This window comes from Salmo salar, chromosome 11 (genome assembly GCF_965601325.2).
Source record: "Salmo salar chromosome 11, fSalSal1, whole genome shotgun sequence".
In the NCBI taxonomy this organism is placed as follows: Eukaryota; Metazoa; Chordata; class Actinopteri; order Salmoniformes; family Salmonidae; genus Salmo; species Salmo salar.
Window position 1 is genome coordinate 30,005,563 of NC_138301.1, and position 24,187 is coordinate 30,029,749.

The 24,187-nt window shown below is 46.4% G+C and overlaps 1 protein-coding gene across 8 annotated transcripts in view; it reads right to left on the minus strand.

The window, feature by feature from the left end:
* The window catches only part of LOC106592263 (ATP-dependent chromatin remodeler CHD9), a 128,680-nt gene that overhangs the window by 62,029 nt on the left and 42,464 nt on the right, over nucleotides 1–24,187 (minus strand). For all 8 annotated transcript variants that reach the window (XM_045689299.2, XM_045689302.2, XM_045689304.2 and 5 more), the window contains one exon: nucleotides 21,473–21,915. In XM_045689299.2, the coding sequence (XP_045545255.2) occupies nucleotides 21,473–21,915 (443 nt within the window). The remainder of the gene's footprint in view (nucleotides 1–21,472; nucleotides 21,916–24,187) is intronic.

Sequence of the window (24,187 nt, forward strand, 5' to 3'; positions counted from 1 at the left end):
TGGCACCATCCCTACAGAGAGATCCTTCATGAAAATCTGCTCCAGAGTGCTCAGGCCCTTGGACTGGGGCAAAGGTTCACCTTCCAACAGGACAACAACCCTAAGCACACAGCCAAGACAACACAGGAGTGGCTTCAGGACAAGTCTCTGAATGTCCTTGAGTGGCCCAGCCAGAGCCCGAACTTGAACCTGATCGAACATATCTGGAGAGACCTGAAAATAGCTGTGCAGCCATGCTCCCCATCCAACCTGACAGAGCTTGAGAGGATCTGCAGAGAGGAATGGGAGAAACTCCCCAAATACAGGTGTGCCAAGCTTGTAGCGTCACACCCAAGAAGACTCAATGCTGTAATCGCTGCCAAAGATGCTTCAACAAAGTACCGAGTAAAGGGTCTGAATACTTATGTAAATGTGATATCAGTTTTTTATTTTTAATACATTTTCAAAAACCTGTTTTTGCTTTGTCATTATGGGGTATTGTGTGTTGATTGATGAGGGAAAAAAAGATTTAATCAATTTTAGAATAAGCCTGTAACCTAACAAAATATGGAAAAGGTCAAGGGGTCTGAATACTTTCCGAATGCCTGTATAAGTCCATGCTAATACTCCTGTGTCTCTTCCCTCGTCCGAACTTCGTTACCTAACTACAAAAAAAGGAAAAACACAGCGGCACATCCATCTCATTGAACTGTAACATAGAGTCCTTCACGGGTCCAAAAACATTGACCCATTCGAAATGAACCTGGGGCTTTCCCATCCGGCTCCGATATGCATAAATATATATTTTTTTATATAGAGACCCCTTCCGAAAGGACCCGAGGACAACTAGACCCGTTCCATATAGACCTCGTCGTCCGATCCGAGTGAAAGAAGCAGCAGAAAAGTATATTTTTAAGCTACTTTATTAATTAACTGGAGCTGATAAAGCGTGAGGGAGAGGAGGTAAACAGAGGTGAAGCTCGGGCAGGGGCTGTGCTGTGTGTGTAGGCTACTGAGGGAGTGAGCGAGTGACACGGGAACAGGGAGGTGGGAGGAAGAGACAGCAACCAACCAAGCAGACTCGCGCTATAGTAGACTAATAGCTGCCATATCATCCAATATGATTATGTAGCCTGTCTAGGCTGATTGAGAATGCATGCGCTTTCTCGTCCTGCACAGTTAAACAACAACAACTCCATTCAGAATATAAAGTAGCAGCTTAGCTGTTGGCTCTTGGTCGTTGTAGCCTATCATTCTCCTTTCATTTTTAATTACAGAATTTGAATTCCATCTTCCATTGATTAAATATCTCCTAACACGGAGGCTCTATGGCTGTAGCCTATTGCCGCTTTGATGACTTATGACTGGCCAACAACAACAGCGAGCTACACGTGCCACTCTCGTTAAAAGAGTGGCACGTTTAGCTTGGGGTCCCGGATCGGGTCTCGGGTATTCGGGTACAGGTGGATCCGGGAAGACCTCTACTGTGAAGTCCTCAGCCTAGACATGTACGGTATATGTCTGTATATGTCAGTATTGTACAGGCCTATGTCTGTACTCTATGTCTGTTCTAAGTGCTCTAAATGCCCTACATAGCCTGAGATCAGACACACAGAGATAATACAACAGCTCCCTCCCTCCCTGGGCCGTACTCCTGTCTTCTCTCTGTGTGTGCTGATCATTCCTCCCTCATTCCCTCTGTCATGCACATGATCTCTCACCTTGTCTTCCTCCACCCCTCTCCTCCCCTCTCCCCTCCCTGTACTCTCTCACACAGCAACAGGAACAGAAGCTCTCTAGCTCTGTCTGATACGCTCCAAAACACAGCAACACTCACAAGAGCAGACACGCAGTAAGTAGATTCCTTCTCACACAACACCAACTACTCTGAAACAGGTACTCACACACACACACGCACACAGAGCTAACTACAGTGCCCTCCGTAATTATTGGGACAGGGAAGCATTTTTATTATTTTGGTTCTATACTGCAACAGTTTGGATTTGTAATCAAACAATGACTATGAGGTTAAAGTGCAGACTGTCAGCTTTAATTTTAAGGTATTTTCATCCATATCGGGCAAACAGTTTGACATGACAGCATTTTTGTACATACTCCCCCCATTTTAGGGGACTAAAAGTATTGGTCAAAATTCACTTATGTGTATTAAATTTAAGTATTTGGTCCCATATTCATAGCACACAATAACTACATCAACCTTTTGACTACAAACTTGTTGGATGCATTTGCTGTTTGTTTTGGTTGTGTTTCAGATTATTTTGTGCCCAATAGAAATGAATGATAAATAATGTATTGTGTCATTTTGGAGTCACTTTAATTGTAATTAAGAATAGAATATGTTTCTAAACACTTCTACATTAATGTGGATGCTACCATGATTATGGATAATCCTGAATTAATCGTGAATAATGATGAGTGGGAAAGTTACAGATATACAAATATCATACCCCCCAATAAAATGCTAACCTCCCCTGTTATTATAATGGTGAGAGGTTCGCATGTGTTGGGGGTATGATATTTGTGCTTTCTCACTTCAATACATATAAGTGAATTTGTCTCAATACTTTTGGTCACCTAAAATGGGGGTACTATGTACAAAAAGTGCTGTAATTTCTAAATGTTTCACTTGATATGAATGAAAATACCCTCAAATTAAAACTGACAGTCCGCACTTCAACCTTGTTGTCATTGTTTGAGTTCAAATCCCGTGTGGCTCAGTTGGTAGAGCATGGTGTTTGCAACACCGGGGTTGTGGGTTCGATTCCCACGGGGGACCAGTATGGGAAAAAAAACTTTTTATGAAATGTATGCATTCGCTACTGTAAGTCGCTCTGGATAAGAGCGTCTGCTAAAATGTAAATCCAAACTTTTGGAGTATAGAGCCAAAAGAAGAAGAAATGCTTCACTGTCCTAATAATTACAGAGGGTACTGTATGTGCTGTGACCGTGGTAGCCTGTCTCTAGTTAAGCGATAGAAGACTCCCTCTGGGCTTATGCTCCAATACAGTACAGTGGAGCCAGGAAAACCAGCCAGCCAGTCAGTCATCCAGCCAAACACAGCCAGTCATTCAACCAGCCAGGCATTCATCCTGCCTAGTGCTTGCAGCCGTTACCACAGCCTAGCCTGTCTCAGTCACACTAAGTCAGTCACACTAAGCTGGTCTCGGCCTCACACACTGGTCCTCGGCCACACGCTAGGCTAGGTCTAGGATACACTATCCCACCTGGACATTTCCCACTAAATCAGGACTGATATTGGCTGTGGTGGTTTAGATGGAGACAGAGGCAGACAGAGGGAGAGAGAGGGTGCTAGAGAGAAGGCACGAAACATACACACACAACCACACAGCACACACAGTTATTTATACAAATATCCATGCATTTATGTGTCCCCCCCCCACACACACACACACACACACACACACACACACACACACACACACACACACACACACACACACACACACACACACACACACACACACAGTGGTCTGTAGGAGGCTGAGCGTTTCTCCCACTGCCTGTCAATACTAGAGCTTTCATGGTCTCCTTGAACATGTGTTGTTGTAGGGACTAAAGCTATCTTTCTCACTTTACTCCTCCTCCTCCGGATGATATTACACTTCCATAATCCTATCCACAATGACACTTTGGGGTTGCCTGGCAACGCGCCCCAGGGAATATAGTTGGCAGTGTGGGCGGTGGATGTGACATCACTTCCTGTGAGTGGCAACGGAGCGAACGCTCTATGAGCAGCTGAGGAGAATGTGAAACGGCAACAAGACCGCTCTAATATCAACCAGTCCAGGAAATATGGACACAACAGAATGTTCTCCCACACACAGGCAGGACTGAAATACAGAAAGAGAGAAATACAGCAGTTTCACCTCCTATCATCAAACAGTAGGCCATACTATATTCTCTCCTATAGACGTGTTGGTTGTTTAGCAACAAAACCAACGTGTGTGCAACTATGGGGTAAAACAGACAGGGTTGACTTAGATTGTTGACAACACGTAACTATATTTCATTTCCAATGTTTATTGAAAACATAAATACATTTGCACAAAGAACACTTGTTGTCTCTCAAATACATTGTTACAGATGTGTGTTAGCTAGCTAGGTAGCTACTTTTAGCCATATTAGCAGCGACATAAAATCAGTCAAAACAAGACATGTTATCAAGAACAAGATGAAACTAGCTGAAACGAGTCACCTACGATTCCCCACATGGCAGTTTCTTGTCATTGTTGCTATCTGGCCATCCAGAATCACAACAACACAAGGCATTCTGCCCCATTGAAGCGTGCACATGGTTTTCGTGACGTTGTGAGCTAACCCATCTATAGCAAGACGCACTTGCTTTATCTTAACCTAACGAGGCCATTACATACTGGTGACTGTCAATGGCATACTGGACTATAGCAAAACACCCCCCCTTCAAAACCACCATATCCGACACGTAAACCAACAGGACTACTAAACTGTGAAATTAGTAACACTTTTTCACTTTATTTTACTGTGAAATCTTTGATTTGAGAGAGAGGGAGGAAGCATCCTATGGGTTGGCAGCTGTGATGTGCGTCAGTGTTGTTGGAATGTGTATGGAGGTTTAGTAAGACCTCAGAGAGCAAAACAGAGTATGATGGGAGAACGAGGAGGAACGGAGGAAGAGGGAGGAGGAGGTGTGACGCAGACACACGCGTGGAACTCATCCCACATCACACAGGCTTTACAGCCTCAGAACCCAACCAAGACCACAGACTGGCTTTATACAGGCCCACCCACAGTTCACTACTAATACCACCACTACAGACGTTTCATAGGTATTACAGTTGATACATACACAGGGACACACCAACACATGCACATAGAGTAAATAACAGACCAATAGCACCATTACTGAAACCACACAGGAACCAATCAGGCACCCAATACTTAGGTTAACTACAGAGGTGCCATCTCTCATCTTCTTTCTCTCTACATGTCCTTCTCCTCTCAAGTCCAGCTGTCCCCTGTGTGGTAGGTGAGTTAGGCCTTCACTCCTGCAGACAGGCTAGATAGTCTGATGGAGTGTTACAGTGATTCCCAGAGAGAGCTGTAGTTCTAGTTCTGGTAGTGGCCCCGTTTGGCTCCCATGAGCAGATCCTCATCCTGCCTGGTGCCTAATAACCCAGCATTCTCCTCTCCTCTCCATGCTCAGCCCCCCAGCACTGCCCTGTCCTAGTTGGCACACCACCCACCATTCTGTGTGTGTGGAGAGAGAACAGTGTGACAGCATTTTGTAGGCCGAGGGCACACTGACATGTTCCAGGGTCCCTGTGTGAGGATTGAGAACTTGGGACAAGACCAAACTATAGGTGCCAGTGTTACCCCCAAGTTCACTGTAGCCAGGGCTGTAACTACATATGAAGACACAGAGGTCCTCAACATGTAAAGTGTTGGTCCCATGATTCATGAGCTGAAATAAAAGATCCCAGAAAGTTTCCATACGCACAAAAAGCTTATTTCTCTCAAATGTTTACATCCCTGTTCATGAGCATTTCTCCTTTGCCAAGATAATCCACGGATGAATCCCGGTTTCAACTGTACCGGGCAGATGGCAGACATCGTGTATGTTGTCGTGTGAGCGAGCGGTTTGTTGATGTCAACGTTGTGAACAGAGTGCTCATTGTGGCGATGGGGTTATGCTATGGGCAGGCATAAGCTAAGGACAACAAGCACAATTGCAATTTATCGATGGCATTTTCAATGCACAGAGATACCATGACGATACCCGAGGCCCATTGTGCCATTCATCTGCTGTCATCACCTCAAAGATCAGAACGCTTATATTCTTGATTCTGAATGAGTTCTAATCACACCTGCCTCTTTGAGAATGAGTGGAATCATGAACAGTGGTTTGTTTGTTTGTTCCCCTGCATCCTATGGATTTTCCTTCCTGATTATCCTCCCTGATTTTCCTCCCTGATTTGCCTTTCTATTGCAGTAACGTTGAAGGGCTCTGGCTAATGTTACTTAGCCAGCTAGAAGGATGAAGTAGGAAGCGAAAGTTAAAAGGAGCCTACCTAAATAGGCTACTAAGTTCTCATATTAACTTTGCTATACAGAGAGTAGGCTACTTAGACAGACAGTGATGTGGTACTCAGTGGTGAGGCTGAGACAGCCTGAAATGCATGCAGGAGGAAGCAGAGGAGACAGAGAGAGAGAGAGGAAGCAAGCAGAGCGAGAGATTAGTATGGTGGTTCCCAAACTTGGGGTCGGGGCCCCAAGTAGGGTACCCTAAGAAAATCTATACTAATTAGGGGTGTAACGAATCATCGATACACATCGGTCCTTGATTAAAATGTTTAAGATACGACAGCGTCGGTCAGAAAATCGATTGAAACATTACAAATCATCGATTCACTTACATTTTTTGCTCATACTACTTTCTTTCTACCTTCCGAAAACACCTTTTGTTACAACAACTCTCCTTCAGTGTGGAACTAAGCATGTAACTGGGTTGACAGTTATTGAACTACAAGTCATTTTGCATGCCAAACAACCCTAGGGAAAATCAGTAGCCTAGTCAAACTGCGCACTGTGTCCAGCCTGCACGGTGACAAACGCGAGTTAGGCGGCAGGTTCCTGTTCTTGCACATCTGCCCGGGACCTTCAGCATTCAAATGCTAAAATGGCTTGCTTGATATTAGGCTTTATTAGTTGAGTGGCAACCTATGTAATTTGCTATCTATGCGCTGTTGAAAATTGTGTTTTACTGGAATAAAAGTAAGCTACTGGAAACAACACTCATCTGGCTATACCGGCTTACAATTTATTTTAAAAGGAGCAGAATAAATAAATAAATACAGTATGGGGATGAGGTAGATAGATGGGCTGTATACAGATGTGCTATGAACAGGTGCAGTGATCTGTGAGCTGCTCTGACAGCTGGTGCTTAAAGCTAGTGAGGGAGATGGGAATCGCTAGCTTCAGAGATTTTTGCAGTTCGTTCCAGTCATTGGCAGCAGAGAACTGGAAGGAAAGGCGACCAAAGGAGGAATTGGCTTTGGGGGTGACCAGTGAGATATACCTGCTGGAGCGCGTGCTACGAGTGGGTGCTGCTATGGTGACCAGCAAGCTGAGATAAGGCGGGGCTTTACCTAGCAGAGACTTGTAGATAACCTGCAGCCAGTGGGTTTAGCGATGAGTATGAAGTGAGGGCCAGCCAACGAGAGTGTATAGGTCGCAATGGTGGGTAGTGTATGGGGCTGTGTTGACAAAACGGATGGCACTATGATAGACTGCATCCAGTTTGTTGAGTAGTGTTGGAGGCTATTTTATAGATGACATCGCCGAAGTCGAGGATCGGTAGGATGGTCAGTTTTACGAGGGTATGTTTGGCAGCATGAGTGAAGGATGCTTTGTTGCGAAATAGGAAGCCGATTCTAGATTTAATTTTGGATTGGAGATGCTTAATATGAGTTTGGAAGGAGAGTTTACAGTCTAGCCAGACACCCAGGTATTTGTAGTTATCCACGTATTCTAAGTCAGAGCCGTCCAGAGTAGTGATGCTGGATGGGCGGGCAGGTGACTGGCAATGATCGGTTGAATAGCATGCATTTAGTCTTATTTGCGTTTAAGAGCAGATGGAGGCCATGGAAAGAGAGTTGTATGGCATTGAAGCTCGTCTGGAGGTTAGTTAACACAGTGTCCAAAGAATTCCAGAAGTATACAGAATGGTGTCGTCTGCGTATAGGTGGATCAGAGAATCACCAGCAGCAAGAGCGACATCATTGATGTATTCAGAGAAGAGAGTCGGCCCAAGAATTGAACCCTGTGGCACCCCCATAGAGACTGCCAGAGGTCCGGACAACAGGCCCTCCGATTTGACACACTGAACTCTATCAGAGAAGTAGTTGGTGAACCAGGTGAGGCAATCATTTGAGAAACCAAGGCTGTTGAGTCTGCCAATAAGAATGTGGTGATTGACAGAGTCGAAAGCCTTGGCCAGGTCGATGAATACGGCTGCACAGTAATGTCTCTTATCGATGGCGGTTATGATATCGTTAAGGACCTTGAACATGGCTGAGGTGCACCCATGACCGGCTCTGAAACCAGATTGCATAGCGGAGAAGGTATGGTGTGATTCAAAATGGTCGGTAATCTGTTTGTTAACTTGGCTTTTGAAGACCTTAGAAAGACAGGGTAGGATAGATATAGGTCTGTAGCAGTTTGGGTCTAGAGTGTCTCCCCCTTTGAAGAGGGGGATGACCGCGGCAGCTTTCCAATCTTTGGGAATCTCAGACAATACGAAAGAAATTAATTTTAGAAAGAGAGGGTCCAGATTGTCTAGCCCGGCTGATTTGTAGGGGTCCAGATTTTGCAGCTCTTTTAGAACATCAGCTATCTGGATATGGGTGAAGGAGAATGTTGGGGGCTTGGGCGGGTTGCTGTGGAGGGTGCCGGGCAGTTGACCAGGGTAGGGGTAGCCAGGTGGAAAGCATGGCCATCCGTAGAGAGATGCTTATTGAAATTCTCAATTATAGTGGATTTATCGGTTGTAACAGTGTTTCCTAGCCTCAGAGCAGTGGGTAGCTGGGAGGAGGTGCTCTTATTCTCCATGGACTTTACAGTGTCCCAGAACTTTTTTTGAGTTTGTACTGCAGGATGCAAATTTCTGTTTAAAAAAGCTAGCCTTAGCTTTCCTAACTGCCTTTGTATATTGGTTCCTAACTTCCCTGAAAAGTTGCATATCACGGGGGCTATTCAATGCTAATGCAGAACGCCACAGGATGTTTTTGTGCTGGTCAAGGGCAGACAGGTCTGGAGTGAACCAAGGGCTATGTCTATTCCTGGTTCTACCTTTTTTGAATGGGGCATGCTTATTTAAGATGGTGAGGAAGGCACTTTTAAAGAACAACCAGGCATCTTCTACTGTCGGGATGAGGTCGATGTCATTCCAGGATACCCCGGCCAGGTCGATTAGAAAGGCCTGCTCGCAGAAGTGTTTTTGGGAGCGTTTGACAGTGATGAGGTGTGGTCGTTTGATCGCAGACCCATTACGGATGCAGGCAATAAGGCAGTGATCGCTGAGATCTTGGTTGAAAACAGCAGAGGTGTATTTGGAGGGCGACTTAGTTAGGATGATATCTATGAGGGTGCCCGTGTTTACAGATTTGGGGTTATATCTGGTTGGTTCATTGATAAGTTGTGTGAGGTTGAGGGCATCAAGCTTAGATTGTAGGATGGTCAGGGTGTTAAGCATGTCCCAGTTTAGGTCACCTAGCAGCACGAGCTCAGAAGATAGATGGGGGGCAATCAAATCACATATGGTGTCGAGGGCACAGCTGGGGGCAGAGGGTGGTCTATAGCAAGCGGCAACGGTGAGAGACTTGTTTCTGGAAAGGTTCATTTTTAGAAGTAGGAGCTCGAATTGTTTGGGTACAGACCTGGATAGTAAGACAGAACTCTGCAGGTTATCTTTTACTATCCAGGTCTGTACCCAACACCGCCCCCTTTGGCAGTTTTATCTTGTCGAAAAATGTTATAGTTAGGGATGGAAATGTCAAGGTTTTTGGTGGTCTTCCTAAGCCAGGATTCAGACACGACTAGGACATCCGGATTGGTGGAGTGTGCTAGGGCAGTGAATAAAACAAACTTAGGGAAGAGCCTTCTAATGTTAACATGCATGAAACCAAGGCTTTTACGGTTGCAGAAGTCAACAAATGAGAGAGCCTGGAAGATGGGAGTGGAGCTAGACACTGCAGGGCCTGGATTAACCTCTACATCACCAGAGGAACAGAGGAGGAGTAGGATAAGGGTACGGCTAAAGGCTACCAGAACTGGACGTCTAGCACGTTCAGAACAGAGAGTAAAAGGAGCAGATTTCTGGGCACGGTAGAATATATTCAAGGCATAATGTACAGACAAAGGTATAGTAGGATGTGAATACAGTGGGGGTAAACCTGTGCATATAGTGATAATGAAAGAGATATTGTCTCCAGAAATAGCATTTAAACCAGGTGATGTCACTGCGTGTGTGGGAGGTGGAACTAAATTGTTTGCCGACGCGTTGTGAGCAGCGCTAGAGGCTCTACAGTGAAATAAAACAATAGTTACAAACCAAAACAGCAATGGACAATGCATGGTGACGTTAGGGAGAGGCACGCGTAGCCGGGTGATCATAAGAGTCCAGTGCGTGGCTTCAGGCAGCTAGCGGCGGGCTAGCAGGCTAACAGAAAGGCCTTAGAGGGGCGACGCGACGGGGGAAAGTCTGTTGTGGCCTCCTCGTGCAGTTACATCAGCGGACGGATCAGCAGGGCTCCGTGTGGTGAACCAGGCCAATTGGCAAAATATGTATAGTGGCCAAAGAAATATGTCCGAAGGGCCTCTTAAGCCAGCAGTCCAATGTGCTTTAGATAGCTAGCAGGCCGCGGATTAGCGGCTGTGCGCTCAGGGGACGTTAGCTCAGTTGGTAGAGCATGGTGTTTGCAACGCCAGGGCAACGCCAGGGTTGTGGGTTCGATTCCCACGGGGGACCAGTACGGGAAAAATGTATGAAATGTATACACTCACTACTGTAAGTCGCTCTGGATAAGAGCGTCTGCTAAATCACTAAAATGTAAATGTAAAATGTCTATAATTCTAGGTGGAACAAATATATATATATATAATAATAAAAAATAGGTTCAGAGCTTGCGGTAGGAATCCGGAGATATGGAGAAGAATAAGTCCGACTAGCTCTGGTTTGAGTCGCGCTGTACAGACTGGCGAGAGTTGTCCGGGATAAAGGTAGCTGATGACCGCTAGCAAAGGATAGCTGACTGCTAGCTAGTAGCTTCGTAATGTATTCGATGGGCCTCGTAAGCTAACAGTCCGTTGTGCTCTAGACAGCTAGCATTCAGGGGACGTTAGCTGCGAAGGTCGGAAGATGAGAAGGTTCAGAGCTTGCGGTAGGAATCCGGGGATATGGAGAGGAAAATAGGTCCGGTATGCTCTGGTTGAATTGCGTTGTACAAACTGGCGAGAGCTTTCCGAGCTAATGGTTAGCTGATGTGTTATAACTACGTAAAAAATGAATGAACGTGTTAAATTACTATGTGACATGCAGTCATATTCAGGTCCTGATTGGTCAATAAGCTTATTTGACATTTCAAATAGTGTTATTTTTTTGGAGTTCAATAGAAATCCTGGTTGAGAATGAAACGACTGAACAAATGAACAATGAAACAGCACAGCAAGTAAGTGAAAGAAATAGGTTTTGATTATGTTTTACTGGTAATGGGGACATACGTAAATGCCAACAAAATAACTTTTTGGTCAACGTGGTGTGCGTGTGTGTACCGCTGCGTCCATGCGTGTGTTAACTATTTAACTGTACTAGAATGCTTAAAAGGCTGCAAAAATGTTAAATATAGGTATCGTTTTTTTGGCAAGGATAATATCGGTATCGGCCAAAAATGTAATGTCGGTGCATCACTAATTAGTCATGCCTAGGAATACAAATGTCAACGCTATGTCATTTGAGAAAAGAGATGTATGTAACGATTTGATGATTTTATGTCATTCGTCATTAGAACTGACTGAACAGTCACTGATGCTACGTGTCAGTGTGAATAAGTTCTCATATTCCCCCTTTCAGGGTATAACATTACAACTGTATAGCTAAAAGGCTACGTGTTTGTAGATGGACTGAGATGAATGAACCTACGGCAGCGGATGGAGTGTGTAGAATGTGTGTTGTGTGTGTGTGCGTGTAACACAGTGGAACCTATCCTGAGGGGATTACAGTGACAGTGGTGCTGTTGGCCCTGTGCTGCCTGGGCTCCGTGAGAAAATCCCCCTCCTTATGAATGGCTGTGTAATCTGCCCCCCCCCACACACACACACACACACACACAGAGCTTGGTGATGGAAAATATCAGCAGAGTGCAGAGATCTGCACAAGGGATTTATGCTTCTTTCTGCATGCAGTCGACTTATGAGCTCACACACACACTAACATATTGACAAAATACACACACACACACACACGCACGTATGCACACGCAGAAGCAAAAGCATTCACACACCAATATGCCGGCATATGCTCACATACCCGCAAACACACACACACACACACCATTTGCATGCCCCCCCACACACGCACACCCTCACATGCACACACACACAAAGGATTACAAAAAACACTTAATTAAGAAAACAGCTTTGGGATTTTCTAATCAGAGTGTGAGTGAAGAGGATTAGATAGGAAGACTATGCTGCGTGGCAGGCAGGCAAGGAGATATGAACCCAACCCTCTCTACACTGACTCTACTGTAGTCTATAGGCCTACCCTAAACCCCCATTTTATATTGTAATTGATCTCGCTTGCACCATTTTGTTAGATGTTTCACAGTAGACAACAGTGTAGTATCAGCACATTCAGATCACGCCTGCTGCCCTGCCCACACACACACACACACACACACACACACACACACACACACACACACACACACACACACACACACACACACACACACACACACACACACACACACACACACACACACACACACACACACACACACACACACACACATACACACAGGAAGCTTTCTGCTAACAGCCCCTAGTATGTTAGGAAGATACCATATCTGGGGAGGAATATTTAGGAAAATGTACTAGGGAGGGAGGGAGGGAGGGAGGGAGGAGGAGAGGAGAATAGGAATAAAGAGGCAGGGTGCTTTACAATAATGTTTTCATCTCCTGATGAGCTTGTTTTTCACCAGGTAGGTAGCTATAAAAACACTGTGCAATTTCAGAAAGCAGTGTGTGATCAGCCAACCCTGACTTCTAGCTGTAACCCCCTCAGAATCATTTGAATTGAGGCTTTCCCCTCCATCCCCTCCCTACCCTCCATCCCCTTCTACCCTCCATCCCCTCTACCCTCCATCCCCCCTACCCTCCATCCCCACCCTCCCCTTCTACCCTCCATCCCCTCCCTACCCTCCATCCCCTCCCTACCATCCTACCCTCCATCCCCTCCCTACCCTTTCTCCCCTCAATCCCCTCCCTACCCTCTATCCCCTCCCTGCACCCCCCTTTTTACTGACCCTTGTGTAACACTGCAAATTGAGACTGACAGGGGTCTCAGTCTGTCCCCTCCCTCACCCTGTCCTCTGGTCCCATACCCCTCCCTCACCCTGTCCTCTGGTCCCATACCCCTCCCTCACCCTGTCCTCTGGTCCCATACCCCTCCCTCACCATGTCCTCTGGTCTCATACCCCTCCCTCACCCTGTCCTCTGGTCCCATACCCCTCCCTCACCCTGTCCTCTGGTCCCATACCCCTCCCTCACCCTGTCCTCTGGTCCCATACCCCTCCCTCACCCTGTCCTCTGGTCCCATACCCCTCCCTCACCATGTCCTCTGATCTCATACCCTCCCTCACCCTGTCCTCTGGTCCCATACCCCTCCCTCACCATGTCCTCTGATCTCATACCCTCCCTCACCTTGTCCTCTGGTCTCATACCCTCCCTCACCCTGTCCTCTGATCCCATACCCTCCCTCACCTTGTCCTCTGGTCTCATACCCTCCCTCACCCTGTCCTCTGGTCTCATACCCTCCCTCACCCTGTCCTCTGGTCTCATACCCCTCCCTCACCCTGTCCTCTGGTCTCATACCCTCCCTCACCCTGTCCTCTGGTCTCATACCCCTCCCTCACCCTGTCCTCTGGTCTCATACCCTCCCTCACCTTGTCCTCTGGTCTCATACCCTCCCTCACCCTGTCCTCTGGTCTCATACCCTCCCTCACCCTGTCCTCTGGTCTCATACCCTCCCTCACCTTGTCCTCTGGTCTCATACCCCTCCCTCACCCTGTCCTCTGGTCCCATACCCCTCCCTCACCTTGTCCTCTGGTCTCATACCCCTCCCTCACCCTGTCCTCTGGTCTCATACCCCTCCCTCACCCTGTCCTCTGGTCTCATACCCTCCCTCACCTTGTCCTCTGGTCCCATACCCATTGTCTAAAGACGTCCGCATGCTCCCATCCGAAACAGTTTGGAACCGTTTGTGCATATATTATGACAACATTTTGTGACGTTTTTGTTTGTTTTAGTCTTCAGCAAGGGTTTTTCGGCTGTTTGTGCACGTTACATTGTTTTCTCAAGGCAAGCTGAAGTCGGTAGCCAAAGTCTATGCCCCTTCTTCGGTGATTGGTCAACAGTAGACTCTTTAATGAAGTGTTTGTTGTCATTCAACGAGATTACTAATTTACATGCCCAAAACATTTCTGGAGAAATACTGCACCAAACATCTTAGTTAGATGTAAAATTACTGGAGAAATACTGCACCAAACATCTTAGTTAGATGTAAAATTACTGGAGAAATACTGCACCAAACATCTTAGTTAGATTGTGTGACTAAGATCTATCTCCTCTGCAAAAATGTCAAAATGAATGACAGATGTCTTGAGTTATCTTCGATTAATTCTGACTATTTTCAGGAAGTTTATGCTGGCTACGGCATCTCAAAATGAACAAACAGTACTATTGCGTTTTTTTCTTGTTTTTCAACCGAAGGTCTTTTAAGGGAGTATGTGAGCACACTCGTTCTGTTCAGCTAGCCAAGTTCAGCTAGACGCCAGCCGAGCTGAAGCATGCTGACACCTTAACAATCATTGTGCTGCGGTGGTCTTACAGACAGACACAGGCTACTCCCCCCTGCAGGCTCCTACAGCCAGCCTGATAATACTATTAGCTCAGTCCCAACCCCCCACTCAGACAAGCATGCTGGTCACATGGCAGAGAAACATGCAGGCACATATGCATGCACACAGACCCACAGACAGACACGCTTGCTTACGTTGTGGATTATACTCACACACACACACACACGGTCCCACACAATCACGTACATACACCCTTATATTATACTGTATAACTACCATATAAACACATTATAAACCCTTATAAACCTTATATTATACTGTATAACTACCATATAAACACACACATTCAAGAACACACCTAGAAACAATTACGAGTGCATACACACACACCCATAGCAGAGGCACTGTTGTGGAAGGTTAGTGCCTCTGCAGCGTTGCGGGTGCTGACAGGGAGAAGGCTGAGCGTTAATATTACATGAGAAGACCCTGGGAGGGCAGAACACACACACTGTGGTTCCTCTGTCTGCATGAAACCTCCCCAGAGCACCATGTACTCCTGCTGTCTTCATTACCCTGCACGAGCATGATCCCTCACACTGTACTGCACCGCACCTCACACACACACACACACTGCACTGGCACACACATGTACACGAGCCACATTGGCACACAGGGACAACAGAAAGCACGAACACAAACTCACCACATAACATATAGGCCTACAGGTACGTAGCAACGACGACAGAACAGAGGACACAAACATACAAACACATGCTATGCTACTATACCAACTCACTCAAAGCAACAAAAACATCCTTTCATATAGACACACTGTAGAACAACAGTCTTCAACACACACACACACATATAAACAAAGGCAAAAGCCTTACGAGAGGGGTCGGCCATAGTAAAACATCCTCTTCTCTCCTCTGCATTGAGACAACATCCCTACAGTGACCATCCCTCCCTATAGCGGACAGAGTCCATGCCTGGTTTTCTAGTGTATGGCCTGGCACTGGGGTGTCAGCCACTCTCTGGTCTCCCTGCTCTGGATAGATCTCCACAGACACTACTGTAAATCAGACACCAGGGGAGGAAGGCTTTGGGACTCTCATAGGATCACTAGCACAATCCTACAGGTCAGAGAGGAGACTGAGGAACTCTGGGATGGATCAACCTGTACTGAAGGAAGTTCATTCTTTAGATGCAGGTCAGGTCTAAACATGTTTTTTATTTAGCAACATTATTGTCATAGGCGTCGTAAGGATAGGACCAAAGCGCAGCGGGTAAAGTGCTCATCTTCTTAATTTATTTAAAGAAAACACTTAAACAAAATAAACAAACAACGAAAAACAGTTCCATAAGGCTCCCAGGCTATACAGAAAATACCACCCACAAAACACAAGTGAAACAAACCCCAACTAAATATGGCCTCCAATTAGAGACAACGACAACCAGCCTCTAATTGGAGCTCCTACCAAAAACTCAACATAGAAATAGAGAACTCGATTTAAACATAGAAATAGAAAACATAGAACCTAAACCAAAAACACCGAAACACACAAAACAAACATCCCCTGCCACGCCCTGACCAAACTACAATGACAAATAACCCCTTTTACTGGTCAGGACGTGACAATTATGTACAGGCCAAAACACTTAACTATAATGAATTTAGGCTAAGGTATGTAAGAGATGACGCTCTTACTTTCCCCTCCATCCCCTCCCTACCCTCCTTACCCTCCATCTCCTCCCTACCCTCCACCCCCTCCTTACCCTCCATCTCCTCCATCCCCTCCATCTCCTCCCTACCCTCCATCTCCTCCCTACCCTCCATCCCCTCCCTACCCTCCATCCCCTCCCTACCCTCCATCTCCTCCCTACCCTCCATCTCCTCCCTACCCTCCACCCCCTCCCTACCCTCCACCCCCTATCTCCTCCATGTCCTCCCTACCCTCCATCTCCTCCCTACCCTCCATCTCCTCCTTACCCTCCACCCCCTCCTTACCCTCAATCCCCTCCTTACACTCCATCCCCTCCCTACCTTCCATTTCCTTCCTACCCTCCATCCCCTTCCTCCCCTCCATCCTCTCCATCCCCTCCCTACCCTCCATCCCCTTCCCCCCTCCATCCTCTCCATCCCCTCCCTACCCTCATCCCCTCCCTACCCTCCATCCCCTCCCTAGCCTCCATCCTCTCCATCCCCTCCCTACCCTCATCCCCTCCCTACCATCCTAGCCACCCTCCACCCCCTCCATCCCCTCCCTACCATCCTATCCACCCTCCACCCCCTCTCTACCATCCATCCCCTCCCTACAATCCTACCCTCCATCCCCTCCCTACCCTCCAACCCTCCATCCCCTCCTTACCCTCCATCCCCTCCCTACCCTCCATCCCCTCCATCTCCTTAGAGTAAGGAGCTGTTCCTTCCATTCATTCTCAGATTCCATTAGTTCATTGGTCCGTTTGGTTCAGTGAATTGTACTGTGTAAGGTAAGAGAGTTTTCCTCAACATGAATTAGGCCTACCTTGATATTTCAAAATGGCTGGAATGTATGACGTAACAAGCTTCATGAAAGAAGCATTGAAACAATAGTGGAAAGACTAGGTTTCATTTTGTGTTTAGCCTAGTTTCACAAATCAGACCTTTGCTTTACAAGTTCTACATTGTGTAAAAATAGGTTTGGTTACATACAATCGCATATCATATAAAGTAAGGCTAGGGCATACTACTAACTTAGTGATGTTAGTAATAATCTCAGACATGACAAAGAAATAACACCTTAATGAGAATAGGAAAAAGTTCAAATAAATAGGCCTAAGTCAACTTCCAGTGATACAACAAATACTGTGGGTTTAAATGCTAATACTGTAGCTTGACTTCCTTGGTACATTTTGGAGAAAATGTATGCTCAGTATGTCACGTGTGGCATTGGGGTACAGCTAGCAGCATTTTAGCCAAAGACTGTTTTACTAGCTGTTTAGTCTGTGTTTTATAAATGTGTAATAAGCATAAAACACAATTATATAAAGAACTGGCAACTCATTCTCATTCTGAGAAATAAGGTAGGCCACTTGATTTCAACATCTGAATAAAGTGGACAGGATAACATGCTGTTAAACAGTTGGAGACAGAAGGGTATGTTCATAACAATTCACTAACACGTGGACTTGAGAGATTGTTGATGAGACCTGTGTTAATTATCTATAGCCTAATACCAACTACAAGAACTTAGTCGTTATTAGTGAATGTGCATTAGTCATGGTTCTAGTTAAACTTGGAACAAAAAAATAGCATTTTCATAGATGGACTTGAAAGCCAGATTAGTGATTATTGCAAAAAAAAAGCAGTTAAAACTATTTTGATCAAATAATGAAACTATTATTGTGTATTATGGTTGTGGAAGGCTTACATTTAGCCTAAGTATAACTTCACAAGCCCTGAATAAGATTATTGCTGACTGTTTGAAATGCAGTGTCTTAAATGTACAACAACTCTTATTTAGAGAAAACATGAGGGTAGGTAACAACACATCCGCCATGCTGACCATCAACACGGGGCCCCTCAGGGGTGCGTGTTTAGTCCCTTCCTGTACTCCCTGTGTGGTCACACACGACTTCAACACCATCATTAAGTTTGCCGATGACACAACTGCTGGCCTGATCACCAACGATGATGAGACAGCCTATAGGGAGGAGGTCAGAGACCTGGCAGTGTGGTGCTAGGACAACAACCTCTCCCTCAACGTGGGTAAGACAAAGAAGCTTATTGTGGACTACAGAAAACTGAAGGCCGAACACTCCCCCATGCACATCAACGGTGCTGTAGTGGAGTGGGTCGAGAGCTTCAAGTTCCTCTGTGTCAACATCTCTAAGGACCTATCATGGTCCAAACACACCAACACTGTCATGAAGAGGGCAAGACAACACCTCTTCCTTCAGGGAGCTGAAAAGAGTTGGCATGGGCCGTAAGATCCTCAAAACGGTCTACAGCTGTACCATTGAGAGCATCTCGACAAGCTGCATCACCTCTTGCTATGGCAACTGCTTGGCATCCGACCGCAAAGCACTACATAGGGTAGTGCGAACGGCCCAGTTCGGTTAACTAAATAGTTAACCAAATAGCTACCCGGACTATCTGCATTGACCCTTTTTGACTCTGTACACACACACTGGACTCTACCCACACGCTCACACTGACACTCCAAGACATACACATGAACACACACACTTACTCACACTGTCGCCACACAAACACTTACACACTTATCACAGTCACTGCTGCTACTGTCTATTATCTATCCTGTTGCCTAGTCACTTTAACCCTACCTATATGTACAATTGAAGTCGGAATTGCACAGTCAATTTTTATGCATGTAAACTTCTGACCCACTGGAATTGTGATACAGTGAATTATAAGTTAAATAATCTGTAAACAATTGTTGGAAAAATTACTTGTGTCATGCACAAAGTAGATGTCCTAACCAACTTGCCAAAACTTGTTACGCTCGTCGTTTGAATGAGGAGACCAAGGTGCAGCGTGGTAGGCGTACATCATTTCCTTTAATAATGAACACCAACAAAACAAAAAAACCGAACGTAACGTTCTGCAGGGCTAGACAGCACAATGCAAAAACAAGATCCCACAATCTCAGGTGGGAAAAAGGGCTGCCTAAGTATGATCCCCAATCAGAGACAACAATAAACAGCTGCCTCTGATTGGGAACCATACTAGGCCAACAAAGAAATATAAACATAGATTTACCCACCCAAGTCACACCCTGACCTAACCAAATAGAGAATAAAACAGACTCTCTAAGGTCAGGGCGTGACAAAACTATAGTTTGTTTGTGCAGTGGTTGAAAAACGAGTTTTAATGGCTCCAACCTAAGTGTATGTAAACTTTCGTCTTCAACTGTAGACTGTTGTTTTATCTGAATGGGGTTGGGGAGAAAGCACAGCATGTGGCCTCAATTAGCCCAGCTAGCTAGCTTCTCTAGGCTACTCCAGTCAAGACTGGCACTGTTATATGGGATGATAAATAACATTGTGGCTGCTACAAGTTAGCTAGTCTTGGCTGTAACCGAGTTGGCGCCTTGACGTCTCTTTCTTTCCCTCTGTCTGCTCACTCCCATTTCACAAACACCGCCCCCTCTGCAGCTGCAGCAATAGAGCAACAGCCTCTCTCCCTCGCGCAGCAATACTCAGATTTAACAACTTTAAAAAATATATAATAATAATGAATATCTGACAAAAATTCATGATACTATTCTAATAGTGAAATTATTTCAAACCTACTCTAGTGTTCAACATCAGGCCCAGTGGGTTTCCTGAGTAAGAACCATACAGACATTGTTCAGCCCAACCCTCCTGACAGATGTCTGTTCTCCCTCATTAACATCTGCACCACTGCAACACACTATCTCTCTCCCTCTTTTCTTACTATCTCTCACAAATAGAGCAAAATCCATTATTCGTTACTGCCATTTCCACATGCAGCAGCCGAGCTCATATAATCATTAATCATGAAGCAGGGAAGCAGGCAGGGAGACAATATAGTCGGCCATTATGTTGTTCTCAGCCCTGCTCGCTTAATGAGAATATGAAACTAGAGTGTCTCTCTCTATCCCTGGTTGGTTCATTTCACAGCTTCCATAACAGCCCTGGTGATGACCTGAGTGACAATATACACATTCCTCCTACCTGCCTCCCAGCTTGCCTGCATGTCTCCCTGCCTCCCAGCTTGCCTGCATGTCTCCCTGCCTCCCAGCTTGCCTGCATGTCTCCCTGCCTCCCAGCTTGCCTGCATGTCTCCCTGCCTCCCAGCTTGCCTGCATGTCTCCCTGCCTCCCAGCTTGCCTGCATGTCTCCCTGCCTCCCAGCTTGCCTGCATGTCTCCCTGCCTCCCAGCTTGCCTGCATGTCTCCCTGCCTCCCAGCTTGCCTGCATGTCTTCATGTTTCCCAGCTTGCCTTCATGCCTCCCAGCTTGCCTGCATGTCTTCATGTTTCCCAGCTTGCCTTCATGCCTCCCAGCTTGCCTGCATGTCTCCCTGCCTCCCAGCTTGCCTGCATGTCTTCATGTTTCCCAGCTTGCCTTCATGCCTCCCAGCTTGCCTGCATGTTTTCATGCTTCCCAGCTTGCCTGGATGTCTTCCTGCCTCCTAGCTTGCCTGCATGTCCTCCTGCCTCCCAGCTTCCATGCCTGTCTTTCTGCCTCCCAGCCAGTCAGCCTGCCTGCCTTCTTCCTGTCTCCAAACCTGGCTGCCTGTCTTTCTCCACCTCAGGTCAGATATTACATGAGCTCACACTGGGTGTGGCTTACAGTATAACAACACAGTTTCATTGTACAGGGGGAAGGGGACTGGATACAGTATATACTAAATCCCTATATCCACTAGTCTCTGTCATAACCTAGCTGTCCGATCTGCAGCAAGCTAGCCTAAATGCTAACGGCAGCCATTGTTGCTCCTTCCTGTCTGTCTGTGTCATGAATTTTAAAATGAACTTTGAGCTGCCATCTTGGCAGATACTATTTTATGAGCAGCTATGTCTGTCAAGCTAGCAGCTGCTAGCAGCTAGTCAACTAGCTATTCTATTGTGCTCGAGAAATGAATGGGCACTAAGGAAACCAAGCCGTAAAGGAGAATAGACAGTGTGACACAACTTGCTTCAGACAAGGTGCAGAGCAAAAACAAAATGGTAGATTTAATGTGGAAGGCCACTGAAATTACTTTTCAAAACAAATACAACACCGTGGCCCTATATCATGCCATACAGCTGTGGTGTTATAAGGGCATAGTGAGGCATATGAGAACAAGGTCAGTGAGACACCTACCCGATCTTGGCCTTCTGTTTGGGCTTGGACGAGGACACAATGCGGGCCTTCTTGGAGGCCTTGGTCCTGGTCTTGTTGCCTCGGTCCCTCTCCCTGTCTCTGTCCCTCTCCCTCTCTCTCCTGTGGGCCGAGGAGCTCCCAGAGGGGAAGCTCTCTGGACTCATAACCCTGGGGATGTTCTTCTCTCCTCTCTCCCGGGCCTTAGCAATGGCCTCATGGATGATCCTGTTAGCCTTCTGCTGCTTGTCCTCCCCAGCCTCCTCCATCAGTTGCTGCTGCTGCTGTTCCCTCTGCTCCTTCACCAGCCTCCGCTGGGCCCGCTTCTCCAACGACGAGCTGTAGGAGGACGAAGACGAGGAGGATGAGCTGCTCTTCATCGGGGGGCTGAGGACCCGCGCTGCTGTGTGGCTGTTGGGACCATTAGCATTCTTGTTCTTGGGAGGCTGGAGAGAAGAGGAGAGAGAGGAGGGGGGATATTAATCAGACTGAGGGAACACATATACCAACATGATGATGTCATTGTAACATACATACATCTGCATTAATAGCAAGACTGGAAAGAGCTGTGTATTACAAAGGACTCTCGGCCTGATCTTAATGTCATTTCCTGCGAAGTGGATGGTCTTGTGGTCGTTAACACACACACACCACACACACACACACACACACACACACACACACACACACACACACACACACACACCTTAATCCCCCCACCCACCCCACACCCACACACACACACTAATCCCCCCACCCCACTATGTTCATGTTCTCATGTAGCCAAACCAAACCTACATTCCTGAATCTCAGACTGAATAGTTAGATCATTTATCTCCTAGTTCTCACATTCCCCTTCAGTTAACCCTCCACAGCCTCTCTCACACATCATCTTCCCCTTCAGTTAACCCTCCACAGCCTCTCTCACACATCATCTTCCCCTTCAGTTAACCCTGCACAGCCTCTCTCACGCATCATCTTCCCCTTCAGTTAACCCTCCACAGCCTCTCTCACACATCATCTTCCCCTTCAGTTAACCCTCCACAGCCTCTCTCACACATCATCTTCCCCTTCAGTTAACCCTCCACAGCCTCTCTCACACATCACCTTCCCCTTCAGTTAACCCTCCACAGCCTCTCTCACACATCATCTTCCCTTCAGTTAACCCTCCACAGCCTCTCTCACGCATCATCTTCCCCTTCAGTTAACCCTCCACAGCCTCTCTCACGCATCATCTTCCCCTTCAGTTAACCCTCCACAGCCTCTCTCACACATCACCTTCCCCTTCAGTTAACCCTCCACAGCCTCTCTCACACATCACCTTCCCCTTCAGTTAACCCTCCACAGCCTCTCTCACACATCATCTTCCCCTTCAGTTAACCCTCCACAGCCTCTCTCACACATCACCTTCCCCTTCAGTTAACCCTCCACAGCCTCTCTCACACATCACCTTCCCCTTCAGTTAACCCTCCACAGCCTCTCTCACACATCATCTTCCCCTTCAGTTAACCCTCCACAGCCTCTCTCACACATCATCTTCCCCTTCAGTTAACCCTCCACAGCCTCTCTCACACATCATCTTCCCCTTCAGTTAACCCTCCACAGCCTCTCTCACACATCATCTTCCCCCTCAGGAACAGAAGTGTGAAATGTACCATATCAGCTTTGCTGCCTGGAATGAGTCAAGTCACCCAGGCAGGCTCAATAAGGAAATGTTGTAAACACAAAATAATGGGATTACAAAAGTGAATCAGTGAAGCTCTGAAAAACCCCATGTGCATAACAATCAAGCTGTATACTTACACTGCTGCTTAGTGACGTGGGGAGAGAGAGACAGACAGAGAAAGACTAGAAATGATGAAGCAACATGCTATGAGCTATGTGTAGTTTGTAGTCTTAGCCTTTAGCAGTAGCTGACAGAGGAGAGACATACTCAGAAATCAGCCTTCTCAGGAGCTTAACTCATAAATTCCAAGAAATGGCAGATTAGGAAAATTACGGGTTTTCATTGCACTCTAAGGCCGTATGATATGAATGTGATTGTCAAAAGGGAAGTTACACTGATCGATCTAGAAAACAGAACACTGAAAACAACAGCCAGCTGGTCTAGAAAACACACACAGCAGAAGTCACAACAACACTGTTAGCTAGTTGGTTGTACCTTTCTTATTAGGCCCTCAAAGCCTTGATAATGGTATAGCCTTGACATAGGCTTGGCATAGCCTTGATAGCCTTTTAAAGACTTAAACAACCAGTCACCAGAATATCCCATTCTGCTGCTGTGTCTCTACCCCACTACCTCACAGACATACTGAAAGTGTTGCTCTCTGAACTTTCTGCTAGCCACACATTTCCCCCCCCCAGACACATAGATTGCAGCAGCACAAACTTTCATTAAGACAGGCGGAAAGAAACAGAGGCAGGCAGGACCGGCACACTGACATTCAGCCAAACTAGAATAAATAATACAGCCAAGGCTGATACGTGATAAAATGGGAATAAAACATGGGCTGAGTTTTATTCCCTTCGGGTGGGCCCAGAGCCTATAAATGGATGAGCTAATCTCAACGTGTTGCAGTCAGAGTGGATGGCTACATGACCCGAGGCCGAGCCACAGCACGGCACAGCCAGTTGCTTTCCTGACTGCTAAATAAAGAGAATTATCTTGAACTGCCACAAACAAAACAGGGGGAGGGGAGAAATAAATTACAGTTCATT